Here is a 16,666-nt window from a genome sequence, read left to right on the forward strand (position 1 = left end):
ACTGGGTGTTCAGGAAAGTGAAGGGGAATGATAAATACATTGACAGTGGGAACAGCAAATGCAAAGACCGTGATATGAGAAATGTTTAGCATGTTTGAGGAACATCAAAGTGGCCAGTTGGAGCACAGTAAGGGGCTAAGTAATAAGAGGTAAGACCGAGCCAGATTGGGCATTACCTTGTAGGCCATTAGAATTTAAGTCTTTATTCTGAAAGAATGGAAAGCCATTGGAAGGTGTTGGGTAGGGAAGTGACATGATCTGATTTATGTGTGGAGTGTGTACTAGGAGGACAAAGATTGAAGGTTTTTCTGAGTGATGGATAATGTTAGTAGGGAAAAGCAAAACATTTTTAAAAAACAGAACCAGAAAGGCTTTTTAAACTAGCATCCATTTGTTCAGCATTTACTTTTTATGTTTGTTATTTGATAGTGACTGGGGAAGGATAGAAATTATTGTAATTTCTGTTTTCAGGGAGCTCAGTGTATACTGGGGATGATATACCTAAACAGTTACAGTGCAGAATGGTACGTGCTGTGACGGAGGTTTGTACAAAGCAGTTAGGAGAACACAGAGGAGGGTTTGTCTAATGTGGCAGTATGATAGAGTGAGTATTGGTAAATGATTTACAGGTGTTTACTTGAATAAAGATTCCAAGAATTGTGGGAATTTAGGCAAATAAAGAATGCATGTAGGTGTCTTAACTTTGTTTTTAGCATACATATACAGTCGTCATCTCCTGTTTCCAGTTTTCTTTCTTGCCTACAGCTAATTCTTTCCTCCCTTTTCCCTGTGGCCCAGGCCATGATGGTGGCATGATTGTATTTAAACTGGAACGGGAACGGCCAGCTTATGCCGTTCATGGCAATATGCTTCATTATGTCAAGGACCGATTCTTACGTCAGTTGGATTTCAACAGCTCCAAAGATGTAGCTGTGATGCAGTTGCGGAGGTAAATCAGACTTGTTTCTTCCCTCCAAAGTGTCTCATTTGTTACCATGAAACAATACTCACAAACTGGAGTCTGTTCTTTTAACAACGTTTTGGATCTCATTTCCTGTCAAAGATAGAATCCCCAGGAGCATGGTGGTGGCCATGAGGCCAATGGGGACTTCCCTGTTGACAATGCTAGAGACACTGTGGAAAGGAAATCATACTGCCAAGTTTGCCAGGTGTCTTGAAAACCAGGGAAAGTTTCCTGGTTGAGAGTAGCCCAACTTGGTGACAGGCCTCTTTGCCTTTATTTAGCATTTCCTTTCTATACCTCTCCCTTTGCTTTTCAGCAAAATGCATGCAATGTAAACCAGAATATATGTCTCTGGAAACTCTTAACTCTGAAGATATGATAATATCTAGGGTGCCTGGCAAAAGGAACTATCCTGTTGGAAAGCCAGATGTATCAGCATGCTGAAACATTCATGGTGGCAGGCTTTGGCATAAGGGTTTGATAACCACCCTCCAGCGTTACTACAATAAAAAAATTGGTTTGTGTTATCACTCCAAGGGACAGGAGAAACTAGCCAGAGACAAATCACATCATGTTACTCTGTGGTATCCACTGCAATTATGTGTAGGAATTTGTACCCAAGAATCAATCCCACTCACTACAGTGAGTGCTAACCATACCTTCTGTTGAATAAGTAGACTTGTACTAGGTGTGCTTTTTTAAAACTCTATGCTCAAAGCTGAAATAGGGGAGTCCCTAAGCCTTAAAGGAAGGAAGAAATAGATGCAACATTCATTTATTTTTATTCCTGATTATAAAAATGATAAGTATATCTGTAAAGATGAGGTAAGTAGGAGGTGTAGGAGTAATTCCTTTTTTCCTGTTGTCATTATGTCTTTTTACTAATTTCTCTGTTTTTTGTATATATATCTCTAGTGGTTCCAAGTTTCCAGTGTTCAACATGTCATACAATCCAGCAGAAAATGCAGTCCTACTGTGTACAGTAAGTAAACCTCCTAGGATCTCCTCATTTCCCATAGGTCTCTTTCTCATGCCCTTAGAGGATCTCTAATGGCTTCTTAGAAGCTATTTAATGGTCATTTTGAGAGAGCTGAAACAGTAAACAGAGACTCAAACCAGGTAGGCTTCAGCTGTCATAAACATGTTAAGGGTTTGTGTACTTACATCTTTCACAAGGCTAACAACTTCTAAACTTAATGGAGCGTTGGGATGAATCACTCAAATCACTGAAAGTAATTTGAAAGAATGTTTGGGACTATATCCTATTCAAAGATGCTTATCTTGATTCCCTCCATTTGGGTGAAAATAGTAGAGCTGATTTTGAGAGGAGCTCCTTTCAGTGGTGTTACCTTTGGGGGTCATCAAGTAGCCCTCCTCATTTCTTGCCATACAATTTAAAAAAGAAAAGAAAGAAATGACATTCTAATTTTGTGCCTTCATTGCCAAGTCAGAAGAATGAAAACCTGTCTTTCCCGATATGACTTCTAGTGTCTGATCCCAGTTCTTCAATATCTAACAGCCCCATATTTTCCTCCTGGCACTTTTCTTTAATGTTTTTTCTTTGATGTCTTTTTTTTACCTTTAAACAGACTTTTAAGTTGATGAATATACTCAGGTGGGGCACTGGAATATTGGGGTCTTAGTCTGTTAATTTGTGGAATAGAGAGCAGTCCTTGCTTTCATTCAAAAGATATCTACATCTTTGGAAGATAAAAGAAAAATAAGGTGACATGAATGCTGAATTCTTTGGCAACGAGCCCTATAATTTTTAGCTGTAGAAACATTCAAATGCCTTCTGAGTGAAAAGTGTGAAAAGTATAGTTTCAGATTGCTGTCTGTATAATGGTGCTGTTTTCTATGTCAGAGTAAACTGGTATCTTGGGTGCTCTAACTAACAATTCCTCCCTTTCCTCTACAGAGAGCCAGTAATTTAGAGAATAGTACCTATGACTTGTACACCATCCCCAAGGATGCCGACTCCCAGAATCCTGATGGTAGGCATTCTCTTTGTATACCCGACTCTGCTCCTAGCTCTCCTCACCCAAATCATCACTCCTCTTCATGTTTTTCACATTCCGTCCCCAGGCCATGGCCACATCACTCATGTCTGTTGGCAGGTGCTGCTGACAATTGCATCAGAGGCAACTGTGGTGTGAAATATTCATGTTCCTCCTCCATTTTATTACTCCAGCTAGATATATATATTTTATAATTTGGTTATTAGAAACTCTCCATTTTCTCTTTCAGCACAGCATGTTATCCTAGTTTATTGTCAGCTGATGTGACTTTCACCCTGGTAGTTTCATTTATTTAAAAACGTGGTTCCAATCTTGCAGTGTCTCATCCTGGGACTAGGGATTTATGCTCTCCCATCCATGTCCAGATCTGATTTGCTTCCTTTTGCATGTCAGAAAGATGAGGCTGTTAACAGCCCCTCACCCCACCAGGGATCCCAGATCCAGCTGAGACCCCTGCCTACCTCTTCCATCACCACCATCCCTTTTTAGTCCCTTCTGCTAGAACTTGCTGACAAAACATTCTCAGAATAGATTTGAGCCTCACTTATGCTCCTTTTAGTGTACTCCCTCCAGTTGGTTTGTAGGTCAGAGGTTTGTTCCTCAGGTCCCCACTCTTAGTACCATACTTTCGTGATATTTTAGACCAAATCAACAGATTCTGAGAAATATTTTGCTAGCTGTGTCCTATTGTGGGTGCCACTGTGTCATTATTGCTGCTAATATCATCACTCTCCTATAAGTGTGGTCATGGTGAGAAGAGAGAAAACCTGTATGTCTTTGATATCCATAAATCAAAGTCTCCCCTATAAATTAATCAGTCAAGCCATTTCTGACCAATTTTTTTTGTTTGGTCCTGCTTACCCATCCCCTTGCTTCTTTTCCCCATCTGTTTACAATTAATAGAGTCTAAAATATTTTTGTTTTGTCTTATAACCACTTTTATCTTATCTTCTCCATTTTTTGAGGGAGATAATAATTATTAAAGGAATAAAGGTACAGCACAGAGGAAGAGAAAGAGCGAAGGCTTGAATAGTGTGGTTCTTCAGCCCCTGGAAAATTGGAGTGTTGGTTGTGATAATAATTAATTTTGTAAATTGCCTGACACCCCTGGTTGTCAAGGGGTGGCCTGGCAAGGCTGGCCAGCATGTATTGTCCAGTTTCCTGCTGATACTGATAGATAAAAGTGTATTTCCGCACATCCTTCTGTGTATCTCCTTTGAAGTTTCCCAGAATGTGGAGTGCCCATTCGGAATTCTAATCATCCAATGAAATGTTTGGGAACTGAGAAACATGTTGTAACTTTGTTGAGTGATTGATTGACATTTATGGAGCATCAGCTTGGTGTTAAATACTGCCCAGCATAGAGCTGCCTGGATTTAGTTAGGAGTGCTCTGCCCCACCCTACTTTACTAGGAGGTCTGCATTTGCATGTTAAAAGCAGCAGAGCAGCTGCATCCTGGAGAGGGGGCTCTGTCTCTACTCCAGCTTGTTGAGATAGGAGGTCCAAGACACTCACAGGCTGCTCGCTTTGTGCCGCAGCTTGGCCAGCAAGGCCCTGCTCGTTAGCTTGATGGAATGTGCTGTCTCCCAAGATGGGGGTGGTCCTTCTGCCAGTATATGGTGTTGGCTGAAATGCAGTCACTTGGCCTAGAGAAAAGAGGCTTGGCAGGGGTGGAGGTTGGAGTTTGGAGGGGACTGGTGGGGAAAAGTCACTGACAATAGCCTCAGGTTATGGCTGAATAAGTTAGGAAGCAGCTGAACTGGCAAAGCCAACTTGGCAGCCAGCAAGACTGGCAGCTTCATGGCACCTGACTCTGTCACCTGACAGTAGCTTACTACATGCTCCTGCCCTTTGGTTTTGCTCTTCTCAGCTCCTGAAGGGAAACGATCCTCAGGCCTGACAGCTGTTTGGGTTGCTCGCAATCGGTTTGCTGTCCTAGATCGGATGCATTCGGTGAGTTAAGACTAAAAACGGAAATTAATTTGGAGAGTGTGGTGGCAGTGGCCTGTGTATTGCAGAATAAAGAGCATTTTTTTTTCCCTTACTCTGCCCTGGGCAGCTGTGGTCCTCGTGTATTGGCTGCTTTCTCCTTAACTCTAACCCAAACCCCTTGGGGAAAAAAAGGCCTTAAAATTGATTTGATTGGGTGGATGATCACTGTGGCTCTGGGCTTAAGAACCAAGCTAAAGTCACTCTTGATAACACAGGAGCAGAAAAACATCAAATTTGAAATAGGTGAGCTGGGAAGTCCCTGACGGTCCAGTGGTTAGGACTTGGCACTTTCACTGCTGGGGCCTGGGTTCAATCCCTGGTCTGGGAACTAAGATCCTGCAAGCCACGTGGCAAACCCCAACCCCCCCGCCACCAAAAAAATGAAATAGGTGAGCTATATAATAAGTAGATCCTCTTATCCTACTACCTCTGATGGTACTTAAAATGTAATGGGTCCTAAAAAAGTTAAGCAAAGCTCTCAAGAAAATATTTAACAAAAATTTAAGCCTCAGAAGTGCTGTATTCTGTCTCTGGTTGATTGAGGAATTCAGATTTTAGTTTGACTTCTCAGGATATTTCAATTGAAAAAAAAAAAAAAAAAAAAAAGCTATCAAGACCCTTGGAGAGGATCTTAGTTGGCGTGGTCTACGAAGAGTGGTGATTGACCTGGACAGACAGAAAAAAAAATACTTTGTTTATTGAAGCTAAAGAATAATTGCTGAGGGGCATTGTCAGCTAGCATCATCTTACATGTATTTCTCTTAACCCCATCTTTTATACTCATTTCAGCTTCTGATCAAGAATCTGAAGAATGAGATCACCAAAAAGGTACAGGTGCCCAACTGTGATGAGATTTTTTACGCTGGCACAGGCAACCTCCTGCTTCGAGACGCAGAATCCATCACACTCTTTGACGTACAGCAGAAGCGGTAACATGTCAGCTGCCCCTAAGCAGACAGGCATATAGTGGGGGAAAGTGGAAATCTTTAGTGGGAGCTTTTCTTCCTCCAAGTGAGTTTGACCTGTGGCTTAGCCACTTCTTGTGCTGTAACTCCAAGACTCTTTCTAACCACTCTTTTTCCTCTGTGATCACTCTCCATCCTGTACATACACACTAGCATTACAACAAGGGGCTTATTTGTTTTCAGAGCATTTATCTGAACAAAGAATGCTCTTGGGACTTAGAATAATAGGGACACAAATGAATAACATAGTTCCTGTACTTAAAGGAGCTTATAGTCCATTGGTGAAAACAGACATACACAAGTCCCTAATAATACATGGGAATGAGGGGCAAGGAGTTGAGGAAGAGGGAAGTATACAATGTGAGCCAAATGTTTAAGTCACTGAACTGTAATACAGAAAGTGTTTATTTGGTATTATTTTAAGAAATTTCGGTTTACATTAATTTGGAGATGAAAAGGAGGTAGGTCATAACCTGGAATAAGGGAATCAGGTCCACTCACATTTGCCCTTCTCTCTCCATCCCAGGACTCTGGCATCTGTGAAGATTTCCAAGGTGAAATATGTTATCTGGTCAGCAGACATGTCCCATGTAGCACTACTGGCCAAACATGGTAAGTCTTCATTATGTCCACCCTGATTTAGAGACCAGTCCCTCCCTCCCCATCCCTGCCAGTCTACTTCACTCACCCTGTCCAGCAGAGCACTCATGTCCTTTGCCTCTTACAGCCATTGTGATCTGTAACCGCAAACTGGAGGCTCTATGTAACATTCATGAGAACATTCGTGTCAAGAGTGGGGCCTGGGATGAGAGTGGGGTATTTATCTATACCACAAGCAACCACATCAAATATGCTGTCACCACTGGGTAAGTTGATTATCTGAGATACAGAATGGGAGAAAGTGGCTTCTTAAAATCACTGTCCTGTCTCAGGAGACATACTGAAGTCCTCCTTGAACTGTCTTCGTGGAAAAGCTTTGTCTGACATATATGTGCTAGGAGCATCAAAACATTCTTTTTTTCAACTCTTTTAAAATTGTGAAATATGACACAAATATAGAAAATTACATAGGTTATAAATATACGAAATAGCAAATAGTTACATAATGAACACCTGTGTAACTGCCACCTAAGTCAAGAAATAGAACGTTTCTGACATCCCAGAAACCCTTTGCCATGTGGTCCCTATTGATCACAATCCTCTCTCTTCCTCAAAGATAACATTCTGACTTTTACGATAATTTCTTTCTTTTCTTTGCAATTTTACCACCCAGTGTGTCTTAAAATAATGATTTAATTTTGCCTGGTTTTGAACTTCATGTAAATTAAATCATGCTGAATATATTATTTCATATTTTGCTTATTTTGCTCAATATATTGTTTGTAAGATTCATCCATGTTGTAGCTCTAGATTATTTGTTTTTGTTGTTGTATAATATTCTACTATATAAATATGCCACAGTTTATCAGTTCTATTCTAGAGGGATAGTTGGGTGATTTCTAGGTTTTGTCTATTATAAATGATGTTCTTTTAAACATTCTTCCATGAATTCTGGTTCATATGCACATACATTTCTCTCTAGAGCAGAATTGCTAGGTCATAGAGCGTGCTTATCTTCACATTTGCTAGGTAATGTGAAAGAGTGGTTTTACCAATTTGCATGCCCACCAGCGTTGTATAAAAGTTCCTCTGCTTGTCACGCTGGCCAGTACTTGGCCTTTGTCAGACTCATTTTTGTCTGGTGGATGTGTGATGTATCTTGTAATTTTACTTTGCTCTTCTCTGATTCCCCAGGAGATTGGACAACTTTTTATTTAGCCATCCATCAGGATTTCCTCTTCTATGAATTCTGTTCAAGTCTTTTATCCTTTATTTAAATGAGTCCTTGTTCTTTTGTTATAGGAGTTCTTTATATATTTGAATATCAGTCCTTTGTCAGGGCTATGTGTTGCAAATATTAATATCTCCTCCCACTCTATAGTATGTCTTTTGATTCTCTTTTTTTTTTTTTTAATTTATTTTATTTATTTATTTATTTATTTTTGGCTGTGTTGGGTCTTTGCTGCTGTGCGCGGGCTTTCTCTAGCTGCCGAGCAGGGGCTCTAGGTGCGCGGGCTTCGGTAGTTGTGGCTCGCGGGCTTAGCGGCTCCACGGCATGTGGGATCTTCCCGGACCAGGGATCGAACCCGTGTCCCCTGCATTGGCAGGCGGATTCTCAGCCACTGCGCCACCAGGGAAGCCCTCTCTTTTGATATCCGTTAATGAACAGAAGTTCTTAGTTTAATATAGTTGAGTTTATGAATCTTATTCTTTATGGATATCGGGTTTTGTGTCCTATTTAAGAAATCTTTGTTGACTCCAAGATCATAAAGGCATTCTTTTATATTTTCTTATGAAAACTTTATAGTTTTGCCTTTTATATCTAGGTCTATAATCTACCTGAAGTTGATTTTTTTGTATGGTGTGAGGTGTCGTGAGCTCAGCTTTACTTTTTCCATAAGGACACTCAATTTTGTACCAACATCATGTATTGAAAAAAACAGCCTTTCCCCATAGTTCTGCAGAGCCATCTTTGTGATATATGAATCACGTTTACAAAAATGCAGGGATCTGTTTTTTGGTTTTTGTTTTTGTTTTTTTACTTTTGGCTGCATTGGGTCTTTGTTGCTGTATGTGGGCTTTCTCTAGTTGCAGCGAACGGGGGCTACCCTTCGTTGTGGTGCGCGGGCTTCTCATTGAGGTGGCTTCTCTTGTTGCGGAGCACAGGCTCTAGGCACGCGGGCTTCAGTTGTTGTGGCACGCAGGCTCTAGAGTGCAGGCTCAGGAGTTGTGGCACGTGGGCTTAGTTGCTCTGCAGCGTGTGGGATCTTCCCGGACCAGGGATTGAACCCGTGTCCCCTGCATTGGCAGGCGGATTCTTAACTGCTGTGCCACCAGTGAAGTCCCAAGGATCTGTTTTTTGTGGTCTGTCTCTGATTGAATTCTACACCGTCTTAAGTATTATAGTCTTGTAAGTCTTTACATCTGGTAAAGCAGTTCCACAAATCTTATCCACTTTGTTTTACTTTTTTTTAAGTTATTAGGCTATTTTCAAATTAGTTTTGCCTTGAAAAGGCATATTTTCAAGTAATTTTTTGTCTTGAAAAAGTATAAATTTTAGATTAGCTTGTGAAATTCCATGCCAAAAAAAAAGACAAAAGGGAGTTCCTGGTTGGGGAACTAAGATCTTTTTTTTTTTTTTTTTTAGAAAGTTGATTTTTCTCTCTCTTTTTTTAAAAATTAGTTTATTTTTGGCTGCGTTGGGTCTTCATTGCTGCGTGCGGGCTTTCTCTAGTTGCAGTGAGGGGGGCACTACTCTTCGTTGCAGTGCATGGGCGTCTCATTGCGGTGGCTTCTCTTTTGCGAAGCACGGGCTCTAGGCGCACGGGCTTCACTAGTTGTGGCACGCGGGCTCAGTAGTTGTGGCGCACGGGCTTAGTTGCTCCATGGCATGTGGGATCTTCCCAGACCAGGGCTCAAATCTGTGTCCCCTTCATTGGCAGGGGGATTCTTAACTACTGCGCCATGAGCGAAGTCCCGGGAGCTAAGATCTTGCAAGCCTCACGGCATAGCCAAAAAAAACCCAAAAAACAAAAAGCCAAAAGCCCTATTGTGATTTCAGTTGGGATTGTGAATCTGTATGTGATTTGGGGATTTTGGGTGTAATTGTTATCTTTACAATATTAAGTTTCCTAATTTGTGAGCATGATATAGTAGCTTTTCATTTATTTAGGGCTTCTGAAACATCTTTCAATAAAGCTTTATAATTTTATCCATAGAGATTTTGCATTTTCTTTGGTTAGATTTATTCTTAGGCACTTGATAGTTTTTAATGCTATTTGTAAATGGATAGTATCCATTTAAAAATTCAATTTTCTAATTTTTCCTGATATTTAGAAATACAACTAATTTTTAAAGTAACTTTATTTCAGAGACCTTGCTAGACTTTTATTAATTCTATTAATTTATTTATATTTTCTTTTCAAATACTCATAGCATCTGTAGGTAATGACACTTTTGTTTCTTCTTTCCAGCACTTATTCTTTTATGTATTTTTCTTGTCTTACTGCACTGACCAAGATCTCCAGCACAGTGCTGAATAAACATGGTGATAGGAAACTTTCTTGTCTTGTTCCCAATTTACAGGATGACTTTTCAGTGTATTGGCATTATGTAAGGTTGCTGTAGATTTTTTATAGATACTTTTTATCTACTGAGGAATTTCTTTGCTATATCTCAAATGAATATTGAATTTTTTTAGACCCCTTTTCTGCATATATTGAGGTAGTCATGAAGTTTTTCTCCTTTTGTTGATTAATGTAGTGAATTAAATTGATTTTTTTTAAATGTTAGACCAACATTGTATTCCTGATACAAATCTAACTCGGTCATGATGTTTTACCTTCTTCAAATATTGCTAGTTTCAGTCTGCTAATATTTTGTTTAGGATTTTGCATCTTTGTATATATATGTGTGTGCGATTGCCCTGTGATTTCCCTTTTCCTTTCTGTCCTTGCCAGGTTTTGGTATTGAGGTCATGCTAATTTCATATAATAAGCAAAATAATGTACTTTATTCATCTGTTTTCTCATTGAGTTTGTGTAAGATTGGAATTAATTCTTCCTTGAATGGTAGGTAGAATTTGCCAGTGTAGTCATTCAGGCCTGGTACTTATAGGAGGATTTTAAAATATGATTCAGTTAATTTCAATTTTGGTAAATTTTACTCTTCTGGGAATTTGATCATTTAAAAACATTTATGCATATCCTCATTCTGCAAAATCTATAGTGATATCCCTTTTTGCATCCCTATTATTGCCATTTCATCCGTTTTTTCTTTTTTTTAAAAAATAAACTTATTTATTTTGTTTATTTACTTTTGGATGTGTTGGGTCTTCGTTGCTGCATGCAGGCTTTCTCTAGTTGCAGCAAGCGGGGGCTACTCTTTGTTGCGGTGCATGGGCTTCTCATTGCAGTGGCTTCTCTTGTTGCAGAACACAGGCTCTAGGCACGTGGGCTTCAGTAGTTGCAGTGCATGGGCTCAGTAGTTGTGGCTCGCGGGCTCTAGAGCGCAGGCTCAGTAGTTGTGGTACACGGGCTTAGTTGCTCCGCAGCATGTGGGATCTTCCTGGACCAGGGCTCAAACCCGTGTCCCCTGCATTGGCAGGTGGATTCTTAACGACTGTGCCACCAGGGAAGTCCCCATCCTTTTTTTCTTAATTAGCTTCATGAGAGGTTTATCAGTTTTACCCAGCTTTTGCCTTTATTGAACTTCTCTATTGTACTTTTGTTTTCTGTTTCTTAATTTCTACTATTGACTTTATTTTTTCCTTCTAAGTACACTCTTTGTTTTAACTTTAAAAAGAACCATAAAATTTTTGAGTGGGATGCTTACTAATTTTTAGTCTTTCTCCTAATATTAAGCATGTAGACCTCATTAATTTTCAGTCTTTCTTCTAATATAGTATATGCACTTAACACTATAAATTATCCATCAAGTATTGTGTTAGCTATAGCCACAAGTTTTAATCTGTAAACTTTTAATTTTTATTCAGTTTAAAATATTATGTGCTTTGCATCATTTCTTTGTACGTCAGAAGTCTTCACATCCATCTCTCTTCCACTTTCACTTATAGCTTATAAGGAAGGATTTAACTGTTCATAGTGGCCTAGTGATTATATATCAGAACTTAAGACTTAACTTTTAGGTCTAGTTCTGATAGCTGTGTCTGTTAGATCCTAGAGTACTAGCCTATAAAGAGAAATCATACCATCTGCCCCATCTTTTCCCACTTCAGACAAGAGAATAAAATAAATTAATTTGGCATTTAGTTCTGTTCTTTTTTGAACATCTATACCATTGTTCAAATGGCACTTGACAAAAGGGTAATGAGGAGATAAAAGGCTGGGTCCTAGTCTTGTTTTATTTCTTTATAGGCTGGATTTACTCCTATACCGGCTTAGAGTTGTGCTCTCTAACTCTTATTCTTAGGGACTATGGGATCATCCGAACTCTGGATTTACCTATCTATGTCACACGGGTGAAGGGCAACAATGTATATTGCCTAGATAGAGAGTGTCGTCCTCGGGTGCTCACCATTGATCCAACTGAGTTCAAGTTCAAGCTGGCCCTGATCAACAGAAAATATGATGAGGTATGAAATGAGGAAGCCTATTAGGAGTATTGAGAAAGGCAGCACTCCTTTTTTCCTGTAAGTGATCTCTATTTCCTGCCCTAACCCTCCCCAAATGTCTAGGTACTACACATGGTAAGGAACGCCAAACTTGTAGGCCAGTCTATCATTGCGTATCTCCAGAAGAAGGGATATCCTGAAGTGGCACTGCATTTCGTCAAGGATGAGAAAACTCGCTTTAGTCTGGCACTGGAGTGTGGAAACATTGAGGTGAGAGAAGTATGGTTATAAGCCCCATATTGTTGTAGAGGAGGTGAGAGGGTTAGGGTGGCATTGGGAAGACATTATTCTGGGCTTGCTTCTTCAGCCATATAATGGAATTTAGAATTTTTTTAGTTGTTAGATTGAGCTATCTTCCTGTTGCTGTTTGCCCATCTTTGCTTCTGCCCAGCATTTCTATTGTTGTTGTCGCTCTGAGTTAGTCTGAATTCAGTAACTTTTAGAACAGAACCAAGATAGCATAGAATTTGAAAATTTTCGTTATTTCCTTGACATTTGACTTGCTAACTGGTGGCTTAGATGAAGGAGTACTTATTAAATGTTGAGGCCTAGAGTCTATAGGCATTATTTTTAAATTGGGAGAAGCCTAAAGAAAATTGACTTTCCAGTTCTGAACTTCCTTCTTATTTCTTCTGAGGAGCCCCTGTGGATCTTCAAACCTGACAAATGGGAAATATGATAGCTAAGCAAGAATTGGCCTTATGGAATCAGCAACTGCTAGAAGATGATTTTGTTGTAAAAGTAAATTTCTGAGGAGGAGGATAATGTGATGTGATTCTTCTATCCATGGATCCTAAGGGATCTTATTTGTTGATTGAATTTTCAGTAGTATTAGATTAAAAACAAAGCTAGGAGGATTGAAAGTGTAAAGAGTTCCTTGGGAGATTTACTTAGAGACAGACATTTTGACTGTAGTCCCTGGTTTTGAGTCACAATAACCTCCAACCTGTTAATTCTAATTCTGGGGATTCTTTAGATTGCTCTGGAAGCAGCCAAAGCACTGGATGACAAGAATTGCTGGGAAAAGCTGGGAGAAGTGGCCTTACTACAGGGGAACCACCAGATTGTGGAAATGTGTTATCAGCGCACCAAAAACTTTGACAAACTTTCCTTCTTGTACCTTATCACTGGCAATCTAGAGAAACTTCGCAAGATGATGAAAATTGGTGAGACCCCAGAAACTAAGGATGGGAAAAGGGGTCCTTGGGGGAAGGAAGAAGGCAAATAGAGGCAAGAGAGAACTTGAGAGAGAAGACCTAACTTGGTGTCTCTTATTGACTTGGTGCAGCTGAGATCCGAAAGGACATGAGTGGCCATTATCAGAATGCCCTCTACCTGGGAGACGTGTCAGAGCGGGTACGGATCCTGAAGAACTGTGGGCAAAGTAAGTATCCAGGACTCACTTCCTTTGGCGCCTTAGGAAGTATTTTCTCTTTATGGTGAGTTATTCATGTGTAGTAGTGAGGGATTTCCCTTCATTGCACATTTTTCAAAAGAGACTGCATGCTCCTACCATGCTCAGAGACTTTCTTCAAAGCCAAACGGAGGAAAATATAGTTTGGCTAGGCACTCTTAGGAAAATAGTTACTATCTTGGGGGAAATGGGTTTTAAAAGGTCCTGGAGCAGATACTGTAGTAAATGTGTTTGGTTGAATGCCATTAGAGTTTTATTCTTTTACTTCAAATCTGGAGGTTTCACCCATTTATTTATTCATTTTATATTTAAGGGATATTTTTTGAGAACCCGCTGTATACCAAGCATTATACTAGCACTTGAGATACCTTAGGGAATAAGAAAGGTGAAAGATGTGGTGTGGACCAAGGTGCTAGCTGTGAATGGGTGAGCAGTGGTCAGATTCGGCATATATTTTAAAGGTAGAACCAACATGATTTGTCGAAGGGGACTGGTTGTGGGGATGTGAGAGAGAGGAGACTGGGATGAGTCCAAGGTTCTTGTTAACACTGATGATAGATCTTAAGGATAAGCAACTGTTTTAGTTATTCTTTGCTATATAACAAATTACCCCAAACTTAGTAGTTTAAAACAACAAATGTTGATTATCTCAGTTTGCAGCATGACTTAGCTGGGTGCCTCTGGCTCAGTGTCTCCCATGAGGCTGCAGTCAAGGTGTTGGCCAAGGCTGCGGACATCTCAAGGCTCAAGAAGGGGAGGATCCACTCCCACATTCGCTCTGTGGCTGTGGGCAGTCCTCAGGTCTTCACTGGCTATTGGCTGGGAGACCTCAGTTTTCTGTTCTGTAGTCTTTTCCATAGGGCAGTTCACAGTATGGCAGTTGGTTTCCCTTAGAGCAAATGAGGGCACCCAAGATGGAAGCCATAGTCTTTGTATCCTAATCTCAGAACTGACATCCCATCACTTCTCCCACATACTGTTCATTAGAAGCAAGTCAGTAGATCCAGCCCACACTGAAGGGAAGGGGATTATGCAGGGACTTGACCGGGAGCAGACATCAGGACACCAGTATTCACTTGGAAATGTACCTATACCACAAAGTCTGTTTTCTTAACAGAATCATTGGCCTATCTCACAGCTGCTACCCATGGTTTAGATGAAGAAGCTGAGAGCCTGAAGGAGACATTTGACCCGGAGAAGGAGGCAGTGAGTCTTTATTTACATAAGTATCTCTGATTACAGGATTAACTCTGAGATCTTGGGACTATTTAAACCTACAAATGTCACTCCCCACCTGGTTACCAGGAGAGGCAGAGAAACAAATGAGATCAAAGGAGGCTCCATAACCTTCCCTAGATGGTTCCTGAGAGCTGTTTGCTTTTAACCTTCTATCTTTCAGATCCCAGACATTGACCCTAATGCCAAGCTGCTTCAGCCACCTGCACCTATCATGCCATTGGATACCAATTGGCCCTTATTGACTGTGTCCAAAGGGTTCTTTGAAGGCTCCATTGCCAGTAAGGGTAAGTGCCCGCTTCTTCCATAGCATTTTTGTTGTGTGCTTGTTTTGTGAAAAGCTGTCCTAGAGAGTACCATTAACTATTCTGTCCTTTTCATCTGTCCTTTTTTCTGTGTGATGCCTCATGCAACACTGAGATGCCAATTAAAGTTACGGTACAGTCTTTTAAAAACTAAATAAAAGCATTATGGCATCATTAAAATTTGGAAAATAGGAGGGAAAAAGAGAGATGTTTCTTAGTCCATGGCTCTAACAACCACTGTTAACATTTTGGTGTATTTTCTTAGGTTTTACCATATATGTAGTCATACTCTCCATTCTGTGTTTTATCATTCATGACATACAATCTTAAGGTACTAACTCAGCTACCTCAATTCTGTCATGTGGGTATACCCACTACCACTCCCACCCTTACACTCCTGTTTTCTCAGCTATGTCTACTAGTTCGTTTCTCCCAGCTGAGAGCCTAAATAGACCCTTGGGCATTTTGTGCCCAGTCCTGCTCTTTCTTCCATATCCTCTCATCTGGCCTTTGTCCTCATGCCCTGTACACACTGTAGTGGTGGTAACTTAGCAAAGATCTCAGCAAGAAATGCCAAGAGTTGGCACCAAAGGCTGGTTAGTAAGAAATTGTTTGAGGCAGTTTTTGGTAGCAGGAAGGCCAGTTGTTTTCCTCTCTCTTCTATTCCCTCTCTCTGTGAAACCTATGCTAACCAGATTAGCATAATATAGATATCACAAAAATAAACAAAAACAGTAAGTGGACAGAACATTGGCACCTGCTTCTGTAAGGATGCAACAATTTGCCTGCAGAGGAGGCCGTATCTCAGACTTAGCTGGCTGTAACCAGCTCCTTTCTGTTCCTTCCCTCTGTAGGGAAGGGAGGAGCACTGGCTGCTGACATTGACATTGACACTGTTGGTACTGAGGGCTGGGGAGAGGATGCGGAGCTGCAGCTGGACGAAGGTATGCATGTTCTTCTAGGAATGTTCTGGGCAGATGGGCTCCCTGGAGTGGGACTGGGTTGTGGGGCAGTTCTGCAGGGTTCTGGACCATAGGACCAACAAGGATCCCAGTGTTTTTCTTTCCTTTGGCTAAAATTGTGTCACTTTGAAAATCTATGTTGAGCCTGGATTTTCCTTACAGATGGGTTTGTGGAGGCTACAGAAGGTTTGGGGGATGATGCTCTTGGCAAGGGACAGGAAGAAGGAGGTGGCTGGGACGTGGAAGAAGATCTGGAGCTCCCTCCTGAGCTGGTATGTGGAATTTTCACCCTTGTAAGGTTCTCCATTTCTCCCTGTGGAGGCCGGTGGCCTTATCACCCCCCAAAACCTGTCCTGAGGTCCCTGAACGGGAGGGGGTCTGAATCCTCCTAGTCTGATGCTTATCTCCCATTTGAAAGAAAGAAGAATAAGATTAACTAGGGTTGTGCCAGTGTCATCTTATGAAAAGGCAGCAAGCTTTTTTGCCTGATTGGAGCTTTTGGTGTATCGTTTTGTTACTGGGGAAGCTTCTCCTATTTTGAGAGTCATCTTCCACAACCACCACCCCTCCTCCCGAA

General features: G+C 40.8%; 1 protein-coding gene across 1 annotated transcript in view; it reads left to right on the forward strand.

The window, feature by feature from the left end:
- COPA (COPI coat complex subunit alpha) overlaps positions 1–16,666 on the forward strand; it is a 53,836-nt gene that overhangs the window by 33,140 nt on the left and 4,030 nt on the right. Inside the window, exons 11-25 of the mRNA XM_007129634.4 lie at positions 799–949; positions 1,880–1,946; positions 2,883–2,958; positions 4,854–4,936; positions 5,765–5,904; positions 6,467–6,552; positions 6,668–6,806; positions 11,971–12,133; positions 12,236–12,382; positions 13,149–13,338; positions 13,461–13,556; positions 14,704–14,792; positions 14,986–15,109; positions 15,982–16,071; positions 16,252–16,361. Of these exons, the coding sequence (XP_007129696.1) occupies positions 799–949; positions 1,880–1,946; positions 2,883–2,958; positions 4,854–4,936; positions 5,765–5,904; positions 6,467–6,552; positions 6,668–6,806; positions 11,971–12,133; positions 12,236–12,382; positions 13,149–13,338; positions 13,461–13,556; positions 14,704–14,792; positions 14,986–15,109; positions 15,982–16,071; positions 16,252–16,361 (1,751 nt within the window). The remainder of the gene's footprint in view (positions 1–798; positions 950–1,879; positions 1,947–2,882; positions 2,959–4,853; positions 4,937–5,764; positions 5,905–6,466; positions 6,553–6,667; positions 6,807–11,970; positions 12,134–12,235; positions 12,383–13,148; positions 13,339–13,460; positions 13,557–14,703; positions 14,793–14,985; positions 15,110–15,981; positions 16,072–16,251; positions 16,362–16,666) is intronic.

Source organism: Physeter macrocephalus, chromosome 4 (assembly GCF_002837175.3).
Source record: "Physeter macrocephalus isolate SW-GA chromosome 4, ASM283717v5, whole genome shotgun sequence".
In the NCBI taxonomy this organism is placed as follows: Eukaryota; Metazoa; Chordata; class Mammalia; order Artiodactyla; family Physeteridae; genus Physeter; species Physeter macrocephalus.